Here is a 16,363-nt window from a genome sequence, read left to right on the forward strand (position 1 = left end):
CCCCTTTACAATGGAAAAATTGCTGACTTTTTCATTTTCGTTCTCTTACTTAAGTTTGCCTCAACCAAATGTTATGAAACTTATACACAATACTTATTACCACAAAACTCAGATCAAGTACAAATTTGGATAGGTTCACTTTTACCGTCCTTCAGTTATGTCCCTTTATAACTATATGATTTATGTGCAAGCAGGGTCATAATCTGTGTCCTATTGACACATTCCCTTTTATTTCATAATGTTGTAGTGTTTTCTGAGAATTGCTATTGACTTTCAGAATTACTTGATCCATATCAACCAAGATAACAAAAAACATTTTTATGTGATTTATTTTTATAAAGCATAATTTTTTTTCTCATAAATGTGAAGATGTAAGAATAAAAAAAACGAATTCTCCCAACCCTTATTTTGAAAATACTAGTTTTTCATATACAAAATGTACAAAGTTAACAAAGTGAAACAACAACAATAAAATAATAACAAAACAACATTATCTGGTTTTTTTTACATATGAAAGACTTTTTATTATTCATTTTTGAATTGATGCAGGCTCTATTTCTTTAATGTTATCTGTGTTAAATATTCATAACTTTTTTAAGTAGAAAAAATGAAAATAATTGGTAGGACTTATTTTTTTGGTCTGCAAGATGCATGGAAGACTCAATAAAGTAAATTCATGTGGCCTTATTGGTGATATTTAGTGTATCAATTTTGTGAACTTACTTAAATGACAAAGAAACAGAACACTATATTAGATATAGGAAGATGTGGTATGAGTGCCAATGAGACAACTCTCCATTATTTATATTAGTTGAGATTTATATTTTTGACTTGTAAACTTTATTTCATTACAAAAATAAATTGAAAAACATGCAGATAGGAATGGACCACACTAAAGTTTAGAAATCAGAAATAAAGATGTCTACTATCACTACAGAAGGATAAATGAAAAAAAACAAAGAAGTAATTAATATACAAACAAATAAAATGTTGGATCTTACTGATCATACATTTGTACATTGATAACATATTTCTTAACTATCTAAGAGTGTACAAAGTACAATGAATTTATGACAGATTTTTTTTTTTTCATTGAACCATGAAATCAATCGCACTTTTGTTTTCTTCTTATTGTGTCATGATTGCTAAACAAATCAGTGAACAGGTAATAAAAAAATATACATAATATACATATATATATATATATATATATATATATATATATATATATATATATATATATATATATATAGCCAATTTTACCAGGTTTATCTATCTATATTTACCACTATTTATAAGAGAAGATGTGGTTCAGTGAACAAATAAGCATATCTTTCTATAATTACCGCTACGTATAAGAGAAGACATGGTTCAGTGAACAAATAAGCAAACTTTTATTGCTGAACTATCAATAACACACTCAAGTAATTAGTTGGAAAATAAATACACATATAAACATATTACAATGAGAGCAAAAACAAATGACAAATTAAGCAAACATATGATAACACATTTATTTATTATCATTTCTCAAATTCATAAAAAAAAATTTAAAAAACAACAAAATATCGTTAATATATTGACTTTGGTTAATGCTGTGGTTTATAACGTGAGCAATTACACATGAACTGATTACAACACATTTACTTGTTAAACAACAAGGTTTTATAATCTCATGACCTACGTTTGACCTTAATATCTTTAACACTGACCTTGAATTACAAGGTCATAACCTTTCTGATATACTTCTTAGGTATTCATAGCTATAGGTCTCACATTATTAATTAACCGTTATTTTACATCATAAACCTTTATTCGTTAAACCAATTGACCTGAAAGTGGTCAAATGTATTTAAAAAAGAATTCTATCAAATTAAATTGTCCCACAAATGAAGAAAGGACTTGTCTGAATTCTGGTTTTACAATTTTGATTTAACTGACAAAATGGAAACAATCATGCTTGTATAACAAATTTTAATCAAACAGACCACTTGTAACATTGATTGGTGTTTAACACCCCTTTCAATACTATTGTGCTTTTTCATGGGGGTCAGTTTTATTGGTGGAGGAAGCCAGAGTGACCAGAGAAAACCATGACCTTCTGTAGGAAAATCACTTGTAAGAAAATTGATCACAATTTTGAATGTTTTACATTGTATTATATTTTCATTTTTAATGTAAGTGTTAATAAAAATTAAGGCATAATGAGTTCAATTCAATCAGTGGCAGATCCAGGGGGAGGGTTCCGGGACATATAGTTGGAACCCCCCCCCCCCTTGTCCTGGGTTGTGAACCCCCCTTTTTCAAATGGCTGGATCTGCCACTGTCAGTTATTACAGATATTTATTATGTACATTTTATACATATTTTGTAATTTACATGCATTGCAAATGAGTCTGTTTACATGAAGCCATGTAAACTGTAATAGTCATAGCTCTTTTGCTGTGAATATTTTTGATGCAAAGTAAAAATTGTTTTCACCTCTTCACTTTTGTAATAAACCCTATTCTAAACAATCTTATTCTAAACAATATAATTGATTGATTGTTGGTTGCTTTACGCTGTATGAGCACAAAAAGGCTATAAAAAGGCTATATTGCAGCGAGAGCTAATTCGAATATTTTTACAATTTAAAGCATATTTTTAAAATAAGACAAAACGTCCTTCAATATACTCAAATTCTCTAAACAATATAAGTATAAAAATGAAAGTTTGAAAGTATATTATGAAACCAATTCAAAATGGCACATTTTATTAATTCTACAACCAAATCAAAAAGAAAACCTATTGTCAGCTGTGTTTTATGTACAAAAAGTTAATCTATTAATTGACAAAACGGCACAAAAATATAAAATCTATTTCTCTTCCAAAAAATATGAATTTCTTGGACGGTGGATGATGTTGTTAGTTAGATCACAGACTAAGGTTTTCTTATAGAATATCATAGATAGCCTTATATTTACATGCAGCATATATAGAAATTTGTGTATGTCTATTTTTTGTCATATTTAAAATACATATAAATTTGTGTTTTTTCTTCACTATAAATTAACCTGTTTCGACTAGACTTTACCTGTTTTCATAAATAAAAGTAAAAATGTAAAAAAATAAACATTATTTCATTCTGTTGCCCGTACAATACCCTGGTGAACTTACAATTAATCTTATCGGACACATCAAAGTCCTCTTCACAATTCTTTTATTTTGTAATTGGCTTTATTTATGGTCATGCAAATTTAAATTTTGAAATATTTCAGAGAAAATGGCAAAGTCATGATATTTTTAAATGAAATGAAATTTCTATTGAGTAGGATAATATCATAGATTTGTTAAGGATTTTACAATAACTTTATTCTAAAGATTTCTATGTTAATTAGTTGCTATGGAGAGGCAGCACAATAATGAAAGACTGAGAGTGAAATCACAGGTGATTTCCCTATCCTCTTTACAATGTGTCTAGCAAGACAAGGTAGGAAAATTTGTAAGTTTAACCAATTAAAATACCCTATTAAACCAACAATAAATCATTTAAAACGGAGAAGCAATTATTTATCTTTATATAAAATTCGAATAACTTTGTACAATTTCACCAATTTTTCATGTTATGATTCAAAATTTCTCCAGATTTTTTCCTACACATGTATAATAAAGGTGAAGTTTAATCATTAAAAAGCTAACAACATCTATTTTTTGTGAGACAGCAAAATGTGTAAATTGGACAACAATGGATAAAAACATAATAGTTCTGCTTAATAATAGCAAGTTTAGTTTTCAAATTTATCATTCCACATAAATGTTACAAGAAACCTATCAAATTATCCTGAGAAGATCAAGGCATGAGTCGCACAATTATGGTCTAGTTTAAGGTGGTTCCCAACACTTTCACTAAAATTAATTCGACTCGTTTAAAAATTGTAGATACACCAATTTTGGATTAATTCCCTCTAATGTGAGAAAGTAGTTCTACGGAAAAAAAATACATTGTCACTACAGAAAACATGTAATACTAAAGATGTTACTGGTTTGCAAATGTTATTTGGTAAATTGGCATAAAATCTAAATAAGTTATAGTAAATTCTTGGAATTTGGTAAATACACAAGTAAAGACAGCTAGACAACTAAACAACTATCAGTAAAATTATGTCAGCAGAATTATTGCTTTGTAAGAAATATAAATCTATTCATTTTTAAACAAAACAAAAAAAGTTATCTTTTAGAACAAGTATACTTATATAACCCTCAATAACTTTATGGTGTTTGAAACACTAAAGTTCTTCAATCGATATATAGAAGAACTTGTAATAACAATAATAAAATCAATAAAAACAAAACAGCTATATAAATGAATCTCTTAAGACAATATGGAAGCCTTATATATTCTGCATAGATCTTGTTTACAATACTGTAACTGTATCTATTCCCATTCAGTTATTTCATTTGCATAATTTCTTACAAATAAACATATATATATTGTGTAGTTTTGGCTATTTGTTGTACAAAATGTTTCAACAATGTACATTTATTTCTTTTAATGATATGTTGATCACCTCATGGATACAAACTTAGTCAATGAGATATTAAAAAAGTATCTCAGCTTGGCATAATACATATAATGGATACCTATCACACTAAAAAAAGAAATCTATGCAGCATCTTCTAAGAGGTCAATTTATGCATGCTTATTTTTCTTGTAAATCAAAAAAATATTTCAATACTGTCTGAAGTTTTAATATTGCGCTATTCATTCTTGAATAAGTGATCTTCAAATTAAGACATTGAATTTACAGTATTCAAATTAAAATTTATCGGCACAGCACTTTAAAAATAATCTGGAAATATATTTTCATAATTTCAAAATACAATTTGTACTTTAAAATCAAAGATAAATTAAAGCTGAAAATGTTTGCTAACAGAGCACAGCAAAATTATGACTTGATATGCATATATATATATCTTTAAAAATTTACAGATCTAACATTGTTGGGTTGATGTTTAGACGAGTTGTATATCTTTAAAAATACACAATAAAACCATTATGAAAATAAGTACAGTTACTTTAAGACAATCAATGCTGACTCTTTAATAAATTTTTATTATACAATTCATGAACATTTTCCTCGTCGGAGCTTTCATCATGATATTCAAATCTTCCGTTAAGCAATTTGTTTTTGACAGGCTGGTTGAAGTCGTCATCCTCATCGTCATCATCATCAAATCTTATTTTACTGAACCCTTTGTGTTGTGGTGTATAACGACTTTTGACACACATCGCCATGGTTACCAGTATTACTATTACTAAAACTACAACAGCTGTTTGAAAAAAGAAATGATATATTTAAAAAATTATTAAAAGTGCTGCTTTACAAACGTTATTGTGTTTTATTTTTGACATTTGGTCTAGATTGGCAAATTGGGGAAGTTTGTGCACAAAGTTAAAATCAGTTTGACAATATCATAGTTTGTGCTTGTACCAAGTTAGACTATATCTTGACCATAAGCTATTTGTTGGATCTTTGTTTTTAATAAAAAAAAAATAGTTTTCCTGTATGGCCTAAAATCAACATAAAAATAATATTTTTGTTTTTTCAGCTTGGTTTATGGTGTCTTCATATGTTTTCTGATGATAAGCTCTATATTTTTATGTATGTTGTTTTATTTTGTTCTTTTTTGTATAAATTGTAAAAGTATAGATCTCACACATATGTTTTTTTAAATTTTAAATGAAATGGAAAAACAATATTGAATACATTACCTCCTGTCCCAGACACGTTTGTTTTAATTAGCACTAAAACATAAACTGTTTGCTATTCCAGTAGTTAAATATGTACTCAGGTCATGTTTATGAATTTTGGCAGCTGTTTGGGTTTTTTTTACGCTACAGTGTAAAATATTTTACCCCAATCACCCACTTTGCTTTTCATTGAAGATAAGAAGATAACTACCAAATTTTTAGGAGATTCTAGATTATCATTTGTAACAATATTCAATATTAGACCCAAAAAATAAAGTCCGAGTCAGTCTTTTCTCACCATTTATCAAATATGAAATTTAGCAGTAAAATCTTATGCAAGCATAGCTAGAATTATAATCACACAAACATACCCTAGTTTATAGTATATCTCTGAATTTCTCACTTAATAAATGACCCTGTAATAAAACACTTACCAATAACCATCATAACTTTTGCACGAGATAGTCCTAAAATATTTTCTTCTTTCTCCAAAAACACTATCTTGCTGGAAGTTTTCTCTTCTCCAAAATTCTTTGATACTACGATTTTCTGAAAAAGTTAAATAAACATATGTTTTTAAATCCAATTTCCAAAATGATTTATAAATGATACTTTTTTTAAGAGAACAACTATAATCTTTCCACTTATTCTAATATAAATTATAAATATCACAACATATTTTGATTGGCTACAGTGTTCTCCACAGGATTTAGCACTGTGGTAAGCGCGTAATTTTCAACAATTCTCAGTAACTTTCTCGCGGCGCGCGGTTTGTTTGTAATTTATTTGTTATGTATTTTTCTTATAGTACGATATTGATGTTTTCTATTGTATTAAATGATGTCCTCATCATGCTCATGGCAGTTACCCCTTTGTTTGTTAATGTTATTGTCTGGATATAGAAAAAGAGTCTTTTTTCTCCATTGTAAATTTATATTTAATCCTCATATTATCTGTGTAAAAAACCCCAAGGAGAAGACTTTTTCCATGATGGGTCTTTACCTGACTGCCTATGTGAAGATTTCTTAGCACTAACAGGTGACGTTGCAGAACATGTAGGACCAACAATAAAGTCATTGTCAGCTTCTGTGTTTGGTTTTGTAACCCACTGTAGCAGGGTACTATTAACCTTACAACGTTTGACACGAATTGACATTTTTTAGCAAACTGATTTCTCATTTTTCTGACCTTAACGTTTTATAATATTCAAATGGCTTCATCCAATCTGGACATCGAGAAAGTGAATTTCTCAAATTGTATCAGCTTGGTGTTTATTTTTTCTAATGTTTTCAAATGGTAAAATTCATTACTGCAGAATTGCCGACTAAACAATTATTAGTTCGAATAGGTGATAATTAAGACTTGCTCATTTTTTCGGGGTTCATATGGATAGTAAACCCGGCAATTTGTAACAAAACCCGTGTTTGATCGTTTCTAAAACCATCGTTTGTTCAAAGTTCATAAAACAAGTTTGTGAGTGTCGTCGGGAAATGCGGTCAATTTATTTCATATCATTTTATTCATAAATGCCTCTATTTATTCTTTTAATTAAAAAAATAGATGTCAATGTTGAAATCTTAGTTTATTTTGATCTTCCAAAGTCGCCATTTAGTAAAATTTATTAGACTGGTCCCACAGAGTTACTTAAAACAACGGAAATAATTCATTCAGAAATAGTAAACCAGTTGATCATGTGATCCGAAGTAAAAAATAAGCAGGAAATTTGAAAAAATTACGAAAAATTACGCTGCGGTCAGTGCAATAGATCAGCCGGAAATTGTGATAGCGCGGAAAAGCGGAGCGCTAAAACGGCCTAATCATGAGCTCACATCTTACAACAAGTTTAGACAGCCCCGAAAGTTGATTTAAAATGGTATTATACCCAAGAAAGACAGATTCGTCTATTTCATACTAACTTGTGTAAAATCTTGATAACCATGGCAATGGAATACAAGGTCATAATGACCTGGAGGTAGATAGACATGGAAACGACCTTTGGCATCTACAGAGAAATTTCTTGAAGATCCCTTTATTGTGACAGTGGCATTTTCCATGGGTCTTTGTTCTTCTTTGTTTTGTACCACTCCTGTAAACCCTCGTCCTGCTTCATTCAGAAGATGAAGAAGAGGCTGCCGATGCTGATGCCAAGACTGAAGTAATTGATGTCCATCAGGGTAGTCACAACATCCTGTGTATATCTCCATGGCAACTGATCCAATATAATCAAAGGCATAGTCCTGTAAAAATTTCATTGAGAATAAAAAATTTGATCAATGAATAACTACCAGAGGAAAAGAACAGATATACAGATATATGGTATATATGATAGGCAATATGGATTGAATGAATATGTTGACCTTTGTTTTAAGGTGAAACTTTTCATTCTTTGTGTCCTTAGGTTCCTGTCTTATTGACCTTATTTGGAAATGATCAATATATTGAATAAACTGTGCCTACAGGGATTGAAGTTAAAATATTGGTATGGTGGCCCAAAGTTTAAAATTTAGGTAGCTAATATATATAGTTCTATAATAGAAAAACAGAAATTTTAGAAGCACACACCAAATTAAGGGGCCATTTTTGAGTGGGCCTCTGCTAATTTCGAACCCTGCCTATATTACTATTCTTCATCTCGAAATTACAATTAATCAACAAATTTTAAAGCTTACACCGTACACCAAGGTCAAGACCTATCAAACACCACCTTAAGCAGCACATCTTGATAAAATTCTTTACCTCCTCAGCTGTCTAGTTTATTTCAAACAACTTATAACAGGAGTCATAAACTGACAAACAGAAAATTAATTTCTAGTTAAAGCATCAAGTACTTGTGAATTGAGAAATTTCTGAGCGCATCTATAACTGCTATTGTTTTTTCCAAGTTTCATAAGTCTACGCTGAAATATCCCAAAATCATTGTTTATTCTTTTATCTTTTCACTTATAATTGTCAAAGATTTCTCTATATATTACTCACAAGTAAGCTGCCATCATGAGCATGTAAGGCACTAGCTGGTACTATAGCTGCAGGGAAATGTTCAGCTACAAAGATAATATAATCAGGTCAAACTCTATATATCAAGGGTCCGGAAACGGTCATATATGCCAGTCTTGACCTAAACTGAAAGTATTTGTCCTAAATGAGTAATTGGGATTTAGGACAAATTTTATTTTTTTACAGAAACAATTTCGGTCATTTAATGTCATTTCGTTGAGATCGAGTTTCTAACATTGTCTAAATCGCCATTTTGAACTTATTTTTTGTTTGTTATCCTTTTCCTGTTATAAAACTGCCACTCCAGTAAAGTGTTATAATCCTGAGGGCCCTCCTAATAACTATAGTAATGCCTCGGGGAATTTTGGCTAATGATCGCTAATCTCTTTACCTGTGTTTTTAATTAAATTTTCTATTGATCACAAGCTCAGAACTAATATTTTAAAGAAATTAAAAGTTCATAACAACTGTCTGCATTATTTAATTACTTTTCTCAGCTAAGACAATTGTCAATTCTGATTTAAAATTAAATTAAAATTAAATTAATTTACGTAGAACAAAATATTGTTTCACTACACACCTGAGACTACTATAACACGAAACTACGTTACATTAACGTAGCTATAAAAGTGGAGACTCACACTACACGATAAATCGGTAGTGACCAATCTCTGTGTTATAGTAGTCTCAGTACAAACACACGTGCTTTGTTTACTAATACGCATGCTTGAAATGCTCTTCCAAAATTAGACACTAAATCGTAAATTCAAAATGATTTCATGCTAAATTAAACAAGTCCAACTATTATAATTAATATTCAAACACTATTAAAGGTAAAACAGTTAAAAAGCCGACGATTTCCTGTGAATTTGATAAACAAAACTAATCCCGGAAATGAGTCCGGAATTGGTCGTTTTACTATTGTCGTTAAACCTCCGGTTATAATTTTCTCTTCAAAATGGAAAGAAACGTAAGCGAAGTTTGAGAAATTTATCGTTTTGAGTCATTAAAATCATTTCATTTTTAAACTGTTGCCTTCCTTTTATTGCTCAAGATCGATTTTAAGGAAAATGGTAGGGAAATTTCTGAAGTAAATGCGATGCAACAGTTAAACAAGTTCGTTGATGCTACGAGTATGACTGAATGAGCATACACACAATCTTTGTTTGAAAAAGGGCACCAACTTTTAAGTTATCCGAAAATGACCGAAATTAGGTGAAAAAATTTCCGGATCCTTGCTATATATACAATATACTTATAACACTTTTAAGAAATGGCTAAAATACATAAGACTGCACAGAATCCGATATTTGCAAAAAAAGAATATATCTGTTATTGTAATATTCTTGAAAAACAAACAAAAACAAGAATGTGTCCATAGTACACGGATGCCCTACTCGCACTATCATTTTACATGTTCACTGGACCGTGAAATTGGGGTCAATACTTTAAAATTGGCATTAAAATTAGAAAGATCATATCATAGTTAACACATGTACTAAGTTTCAAGTTGATTGGACTTCAACTTCATCAAAAACTACCTTGACCAAAAACTTTAACCTGAAGCGGGACGAACGAACGAACGAACGAACGGACGAACGGAGGCACAGATCAGAAAACATAATGCCCCTCTACTATTGTAGGTGGGGCATAAAAACATTTGTATATGTTCATGGTAAATTTATTGTGTATATGAATATCGGGAATAAAATTATCAGCAAGTTGGATAGAAATATTCATGATCTGTCAAAACCATGTAGAACCCTATACCTTAATTTTTTTTTATTTACAGGATATGAACTGGGAAGTTCCACTCTAATTTCAAAAGTTATGGGACTAAGCTATCAGTCAAGAGAAAAGCCTTTTTTTCATAAAAAAATACCTATTTGCATATAAAATTCTGTCTTTATTCATTATCTTTAATTATATTGTGCATTGAATGCCCTTTAAAACAGTTTCAGTTATGAGTTTACAAAATCTGAAATTAAAAATGTACCTTGATCCTAATGGTTTATTATTACAATATAAATATAAATCAATTCTATACGAAGAATTCAGACTTCTATCATTTTAGTCCTACCTGTATTGTTACACCCAAACAGTCCAGCTTTCAGGGCCTCATGATGTTTGATAAAAGCAGATCCCAACTGAACAGTGGCTGCATTATCTACATTACCAAACCTTTTGTCTGAAATAGATCAATTCTAGCAAATGTAAATTTCATATTCTTTTTTGTTGGTTTACTGAGATGCTGTCTTTTTTTAAATCATGAAAAAAGCAACATACCTACTAACAAAATATGGCTTATTTTACATGAAATGGAGAAAGAAAACTTCAGTGTAAAAGTCATCTAAATACCAATAGAAAACAGATACCATCACTGCTTTTGGGCATATATGATATTTCTTCAATTTTGAGAGCTGAGATATGTGCATGCAGCACTGGAGTTTAAAATTGTGAAATTGAAATGTTAGTAGTTTAAAAATATCATATCTCAATGGATGAGCAGAAAAACATTCTTATACAATGTTGAGGTGAGGCTCATCTAGTATTACACTGAATTCATTTATTACAGATTTTTTTATTATCGTGGGTACCAATTTTCATAGATTGAGGGACGAATGTATATTTGACAATATTTGATTTTGTAGTTTTGTCAAAGTTAGCATATAATGCAATAGAAAGCTAAAAATTACTGATCATTTTAATTTTTTTGTAAAGCATTGCCTATGAAATCCCAAAAATTAGTTTCCACAAAAAATTAATAAAAGCGTGAATTTTGTTAATCATTTAAAAATCGTTAAAAAACAGCTATACCCATGAAATCAACAAAAGTTTGGTATCCTATTAATTAATAATTAATCCACTGTATTTCAAACTTGAGTTTATATCAAACAAATTAAATAAAAAATTCTCATTTATTATGAAACCTATATATAATAGTGGCACGAAGGTCGATTTGTTTGTGGAAGAGTTAAATTACCAGTTTGCCCTTTAGAGTAGTATGGGTGTGTAATATTTGAGATCCTCCATTGAGTATAATGGTGACACTAGGATGGTGTTTGTATGTGGAAGAGATGACTGACCTGTCTGCCCTTTTACAGAAGTATGGATGTGTTATAATTTGAGATCCTTCATTTTGAGATCCTCCGTTGAGTATAATGGTCACACTAGGATGGTGTTTGTTTGTGGTAGAGATTACTCACCAGTTTACCCTTTAGAGTAGTATGGGTGTGTTATAATTTGAGATCCTCCGTTGAGTATAATGGTCACACTAGGATGGTGTTTGTTTGTGGTAGAGATTACTCACCAGTTTACCCTTTAGAGTAGTATGGGTGTGTTATAATTTGAGATCCTCTGTTGAGTATAATGGTCACACTAGGATGGTGTTTATATGTGAGAGAGATTACTCACCAGTTTGCCCTTTAGAGTAGTATGGGTGTGTTATAATTTGAGATCCTCTGTTGAGTACAATGGTCACACTAGGATGGTGTTTATATGTGAGAGAGATTACTCACCAGTTTGCCCTTTAGAGTAGTATGGGTGTGTTATAATTTGAGATCTTTCATTGGGTATAATGGTCACACTAGGATGGTGTTTGTTTGTGGTAGAGATAACTAACCTGTTTGCCCTTTAGAGTAGTATTGGTGTGTTATAATTTGAGATCCTCCATTGAGTATAATGGTCACACTAGGATGGTGTTTGTTTGTGGTAGAGATTACTCACCAGTTTGCCCTTTAGAGTAGTATGGGTGAGTTATAATTTGAGATCCTCTGTTGAGTATAATGGTCACACTAGGATGGTGTTTGTTTGTGGTAGAGATAACTAACCAGTTTGCCCTTTAGAGTAGTATGGATGAGTTATAATTTGAGATCCTCTGTTGAGTATAATGGTCACACTAGGATGGTGTTTGTTTGTGGTAGAGATAACTAACCTGTTTGCCCTTTAGAGTAGTATGGGTGAGTTATAATTTGAGATCCTCTGTTGAGTATAATGGTCATACTAGGATGGTGTTTCTATTTGAGAGAGATTACACACCAGTTTGCCCTTTAGAGTAGTATGGGTGTGTTATAATTTGAGATCCTCCATTGAGTATAATGGTCACACTAGAATGGTGTTTGTTTTTTGGAGAGATAACTAACCAGTTTGCCCTTTAGAGAAGTATGGGCGAGTTATAATTTGAGATCCTCTGTTGAGTATAGTAATGGTGACACTAGGATGGTGTTTGTTTGTGGGAGAGATAACTTACCTGTTTGCCCTTTAGAGTAGTATGGGCGAGTTATAATTTGAGATCCTCTGTTGAGTATAATGGTCATACTAGGATGGTGTTTGTTTGTGGTAGAGATTACTCACCAGTTTGCCCTTTCGAGTAGTATGGGTGAGTTATAATTTGAGATCCTCTGTTGAGTATAATGGTCACACTAGGATGGTGTTTATATGTGGTAGAGATAACTTACCTGTTTGCCCTTTTGAGTAGTATGGGTGTGTTATAATTTGAGATCCTCTGTTGAGTATAATGGTCATACTAGGATGGTGTTTGTTTGTGGTAGAGATTACTCACCAGTTTGCCCTTTCGAGTAGTATGGGTGAGTTATAATTTGAGATCCTCTGTTGAGTATAATGGTCACACTAGGATGGTGTTTATATGTGGTAGAGATAACTTACCTGTTTGCCCTTTTGAGTAGTATGGGTGAGTTATAATTTGAGATCCTCCATTGAGTATAATGGTCACACTAGGATGGTGTTTGTTTTTTGGAGAGATAACTAACCAGTTTGCCCTTTAGAGTAGTATGGGCGAGTTATAATTTGAGATCGTCCATTGAGTATAATGGTCACACTAGGATGGTGTTTCTATTTGAGAGAGATTACTCACCAGTTTGCCCTTTAGAGTAGTATGGGTTTGTTATTATTTGAGATCCCTCTTTGAGTATAATGGTCACACTAGGATGGTGTTTCTATTTGAGAGAGATTACTCACCAGTTTGCCCTTTAGAGTAGTATGGGTTTGTTATTATTTGAGATCCCTCTTTGAGTATAATGGTCACACTAGGATGGTGTTTCTATTTGAGAGAGATTACTCACCAGTTTGCCCTTTAGAGTAGTATGGGTGAGTTATAATTTGAGATCCTCCATTGAGTATAATGGTCACACTAGGATGGTGTTTCTATTTGAGATAGATAACTTACCTGTTTGCCCTTTTGAGTAGTATGGGTGTGTTATAATTTGAGATCCTCAATTGAGTATAATGGGGACACTAGGATGGTGTTTGTTTTTTGGAGAGATAACTAACCAGTTTGCCCTTTAGAGTAGTATGGGTGAGTTATAATTTGAGATCCTCCATTGGGTATAATGGTCATACTAGGATGGTGTTTGTTTGTGGTAGAGATAACTTACCTGTTTGCCCTTTAGAGTAGTATGGGTGAGTTATAATTTGAGATCTTTCATTGGGTATAATGGTCACACTAGGATGGTGTTCGTTTGTGTTAGAGATAACTTACCTGTTTGCCCTTTAGAGTAGTATGGGTGTGTTATTATTTGAGATCCTGCGTTGAGTATAATGGTCACACTAGGATGGTGTTTGTTTGTGGAAGAGATAACTTACCTGTTTGCCCTTTAGAGTAGTATGGGTGTGTTATAATTTGAGATCCTCTGTTGAGTATAATGGTCACACTAGGATGGTGTTTGTTTGTGGTAGAGATAACTTACCTGTTTGCCCTTTAGAGTAGTATGGGTGAGTTATAATTTGAGATCCTCTGTTGAGTATAATGGTCACACTAGGATGGTGTTTCTATTTGAGTGAGATAACTGACCTGTTTGCCCTTTTGAGTAGCATGGGTGAGTTATAATTTGAGATCCTCTTTTGAGTATAATGGTCACACTAGGATGGTGTTTCTATTTGAGATAGATTACTCACCAGTTTGCCCTTTAGAGTAGTATGGGTGAGTTATAATTTGAGATCCTCTGTTGAGTATAATGGTCATACTAGGATGGTGTTTATAGGTGGTAGAGATTACTCACCAGTTTGCCCTTTAGAGTAGTATGGGTGAGTTATAATTTGAGATCCTCTTTTGAGTATAATGGTCACACTAGGATTGTGTTTGTTTGTGGTAGAGATTACTAACCAGTTTGCCCTTTAGAGTAGTATGGGTGAGTTATAATTTGAGATCCTCCATTGAGTATAATGGTCACACTAGGATGGTGTTTGTATATGGGAGAGATAACTTACCTGTTTGCCATTTTGAGTAGTATGGGTGTGTTATTATTTGAGATCCTTCTTTGAGTATAATGGTCACACTAGGATGGTGTTTCTATTTGAGATAGATTACTCACCAGTTTGCCCTTTTGAGTAGTATGGGTGAGTTATAATTTGAGATCCTCTGTTGAGTATAATGGTCATACTAGGATGGTGTTTATAGGTGGTAGAGATTACTCACCAGTTTGCCCTTTAGAGTAGTATGGGTGAGTTATAATTTGAGATCCTCTGTTGAGTATAATGGTCATACTAGGATGGTGTTTATAGGTGGTAGAGATTACTCACCAGTTTGCCCTTTAGAGTAGTATGGGTGAGTTATAATTTGAGATCCTCCGTTGAGTATAATGGTCACACTAGGATGGTGTTTCTCCATCCAGGACATTAAAAGTTTGGTCTCTACAGCCCTCTGGCTCCCACTTGTATAGTTGCTGTACATACCTAAAATACAGAATAGAATATGAAATATTACTTGTGAATAAACAAATATAGATTGATTAATTGGGATTTAATGCTACTTTCAGCACTAATTGCTATTTCTTGGAAGTCAAATTTTATTGGTGATAGAAACCTGAATGTCAGGAGAGAATCACCAACCTTTGGCAGGAACTTAAGGAGGCAGACCTAGGTTAAGGGAAATAACTCTGAAAATCCTCAGTACGTTTGTGTCAGCCATTTTCATAAATATGTTCTAAGCTTCTAGGATACATAGATTATTTCCAATCTGTTTCAGGTAAATGCTTAAAATTTATTGACAAAACTTGGCTTTTACAAACACATTACTGATTTAAAGAGTTATCTCCCTGAACCAAGGTCTACCCCCTTAAAACTACAGTATTGACAAACTAGCGATTCAGTGGTTAAACTACTTTAATAGACAACTCAGCCACCGATTCTTCCGTTAATTACAAATATAGACTTGAATGCAATGTTTTTGGTATAAGGATTGTAAGAGTTCATTTAGAATACTTACACTATTATAGGGCGAACAGGGGAAAATACAACCAATTAATGTATCAAATGATTTTAATATTTTCATTTCTCCTGACTAGATGTCTTCATATAAAGGTCAAATATTCCAAACCTTTCGGAAAACTGTTTTATTGAGTGAAATTGTCTTTCTACCAATTTAAATGAGTATTTTAATGATTTTCTATCCTAACTTTTAGGAATTTATGAAAAAAGGCAACTGGACTTTTTTCATCTTTTAATATATTTAGCTTAATGTTACATGATGAAACTATTTCAACCTGTGTGGTGTGAAGTTCTAAAGATAAGTCTGCTAATAAAGGTCAACTAAAATGAAATGGAAAATTGAACTCAATCTTTATTACTAAAATTTATTCACTTAGGGGAGGCACGACATTTCTTTAATGTCAAAAGTTCCAC

At 31.8% G+C, this 16,363-nt stretch overlaps 1 protein-coding gene across 1 annotated transcript in view; it reads right to left on the reverse strand.

The window, feature by feature from the left end:
- Positions 1–311: 311 nt before the first annotated feature.
- LOC143076086 (carboxypeptidase D-like) overlaps positions 312–16,363 on the reverse strand; it is a 43,727-nt gene continuing 27,675 nt past the window's right edge. The window contains exons 19-24 of the mRNA XM_076251720.1: positions 15,263–15,415; positions 10,806–10,913; positions 8,708–8,772; positions 7,648–7,968; positions 6,166–6,280; positions 312–5,310 (exon numbers count right to left, since the gene is read on the reverse strand). Of these exons, the coding sequence (XP_076107835.1) occupies positions 5,066–5,310; positions 6,166–6,280; positions 7,648–7,968; positions 8,708–8,772; positions 10,806–10,913; positions 15,263–15,415 (1,007 nt within the window). The 3' untranslated portion in view covers positions 312–5,065. The remainder of the gene's footprint in view (positions 5,311–6,165; positions 6,281–7,647; positions 7,969–8,707; positions 8,773–10,805; positions 10,914–15,262; positions 15,416–16,363) is intronic.

Source organism: Mytilus galloprovincialis, chromosome 5, assembly GCF_965363235.1.
Source record: "Mytilus galloprovincialis chromosome 5, xbMytGall1.hap1.1, whole genome shotgun sequence".
Taxonomy (NCBI): Eukaryota; Metazoa; Mollusca; class Bivalvia; order Mytilida; family Mytilidae; genus Mytilus; species Mytilus galloprovincialis.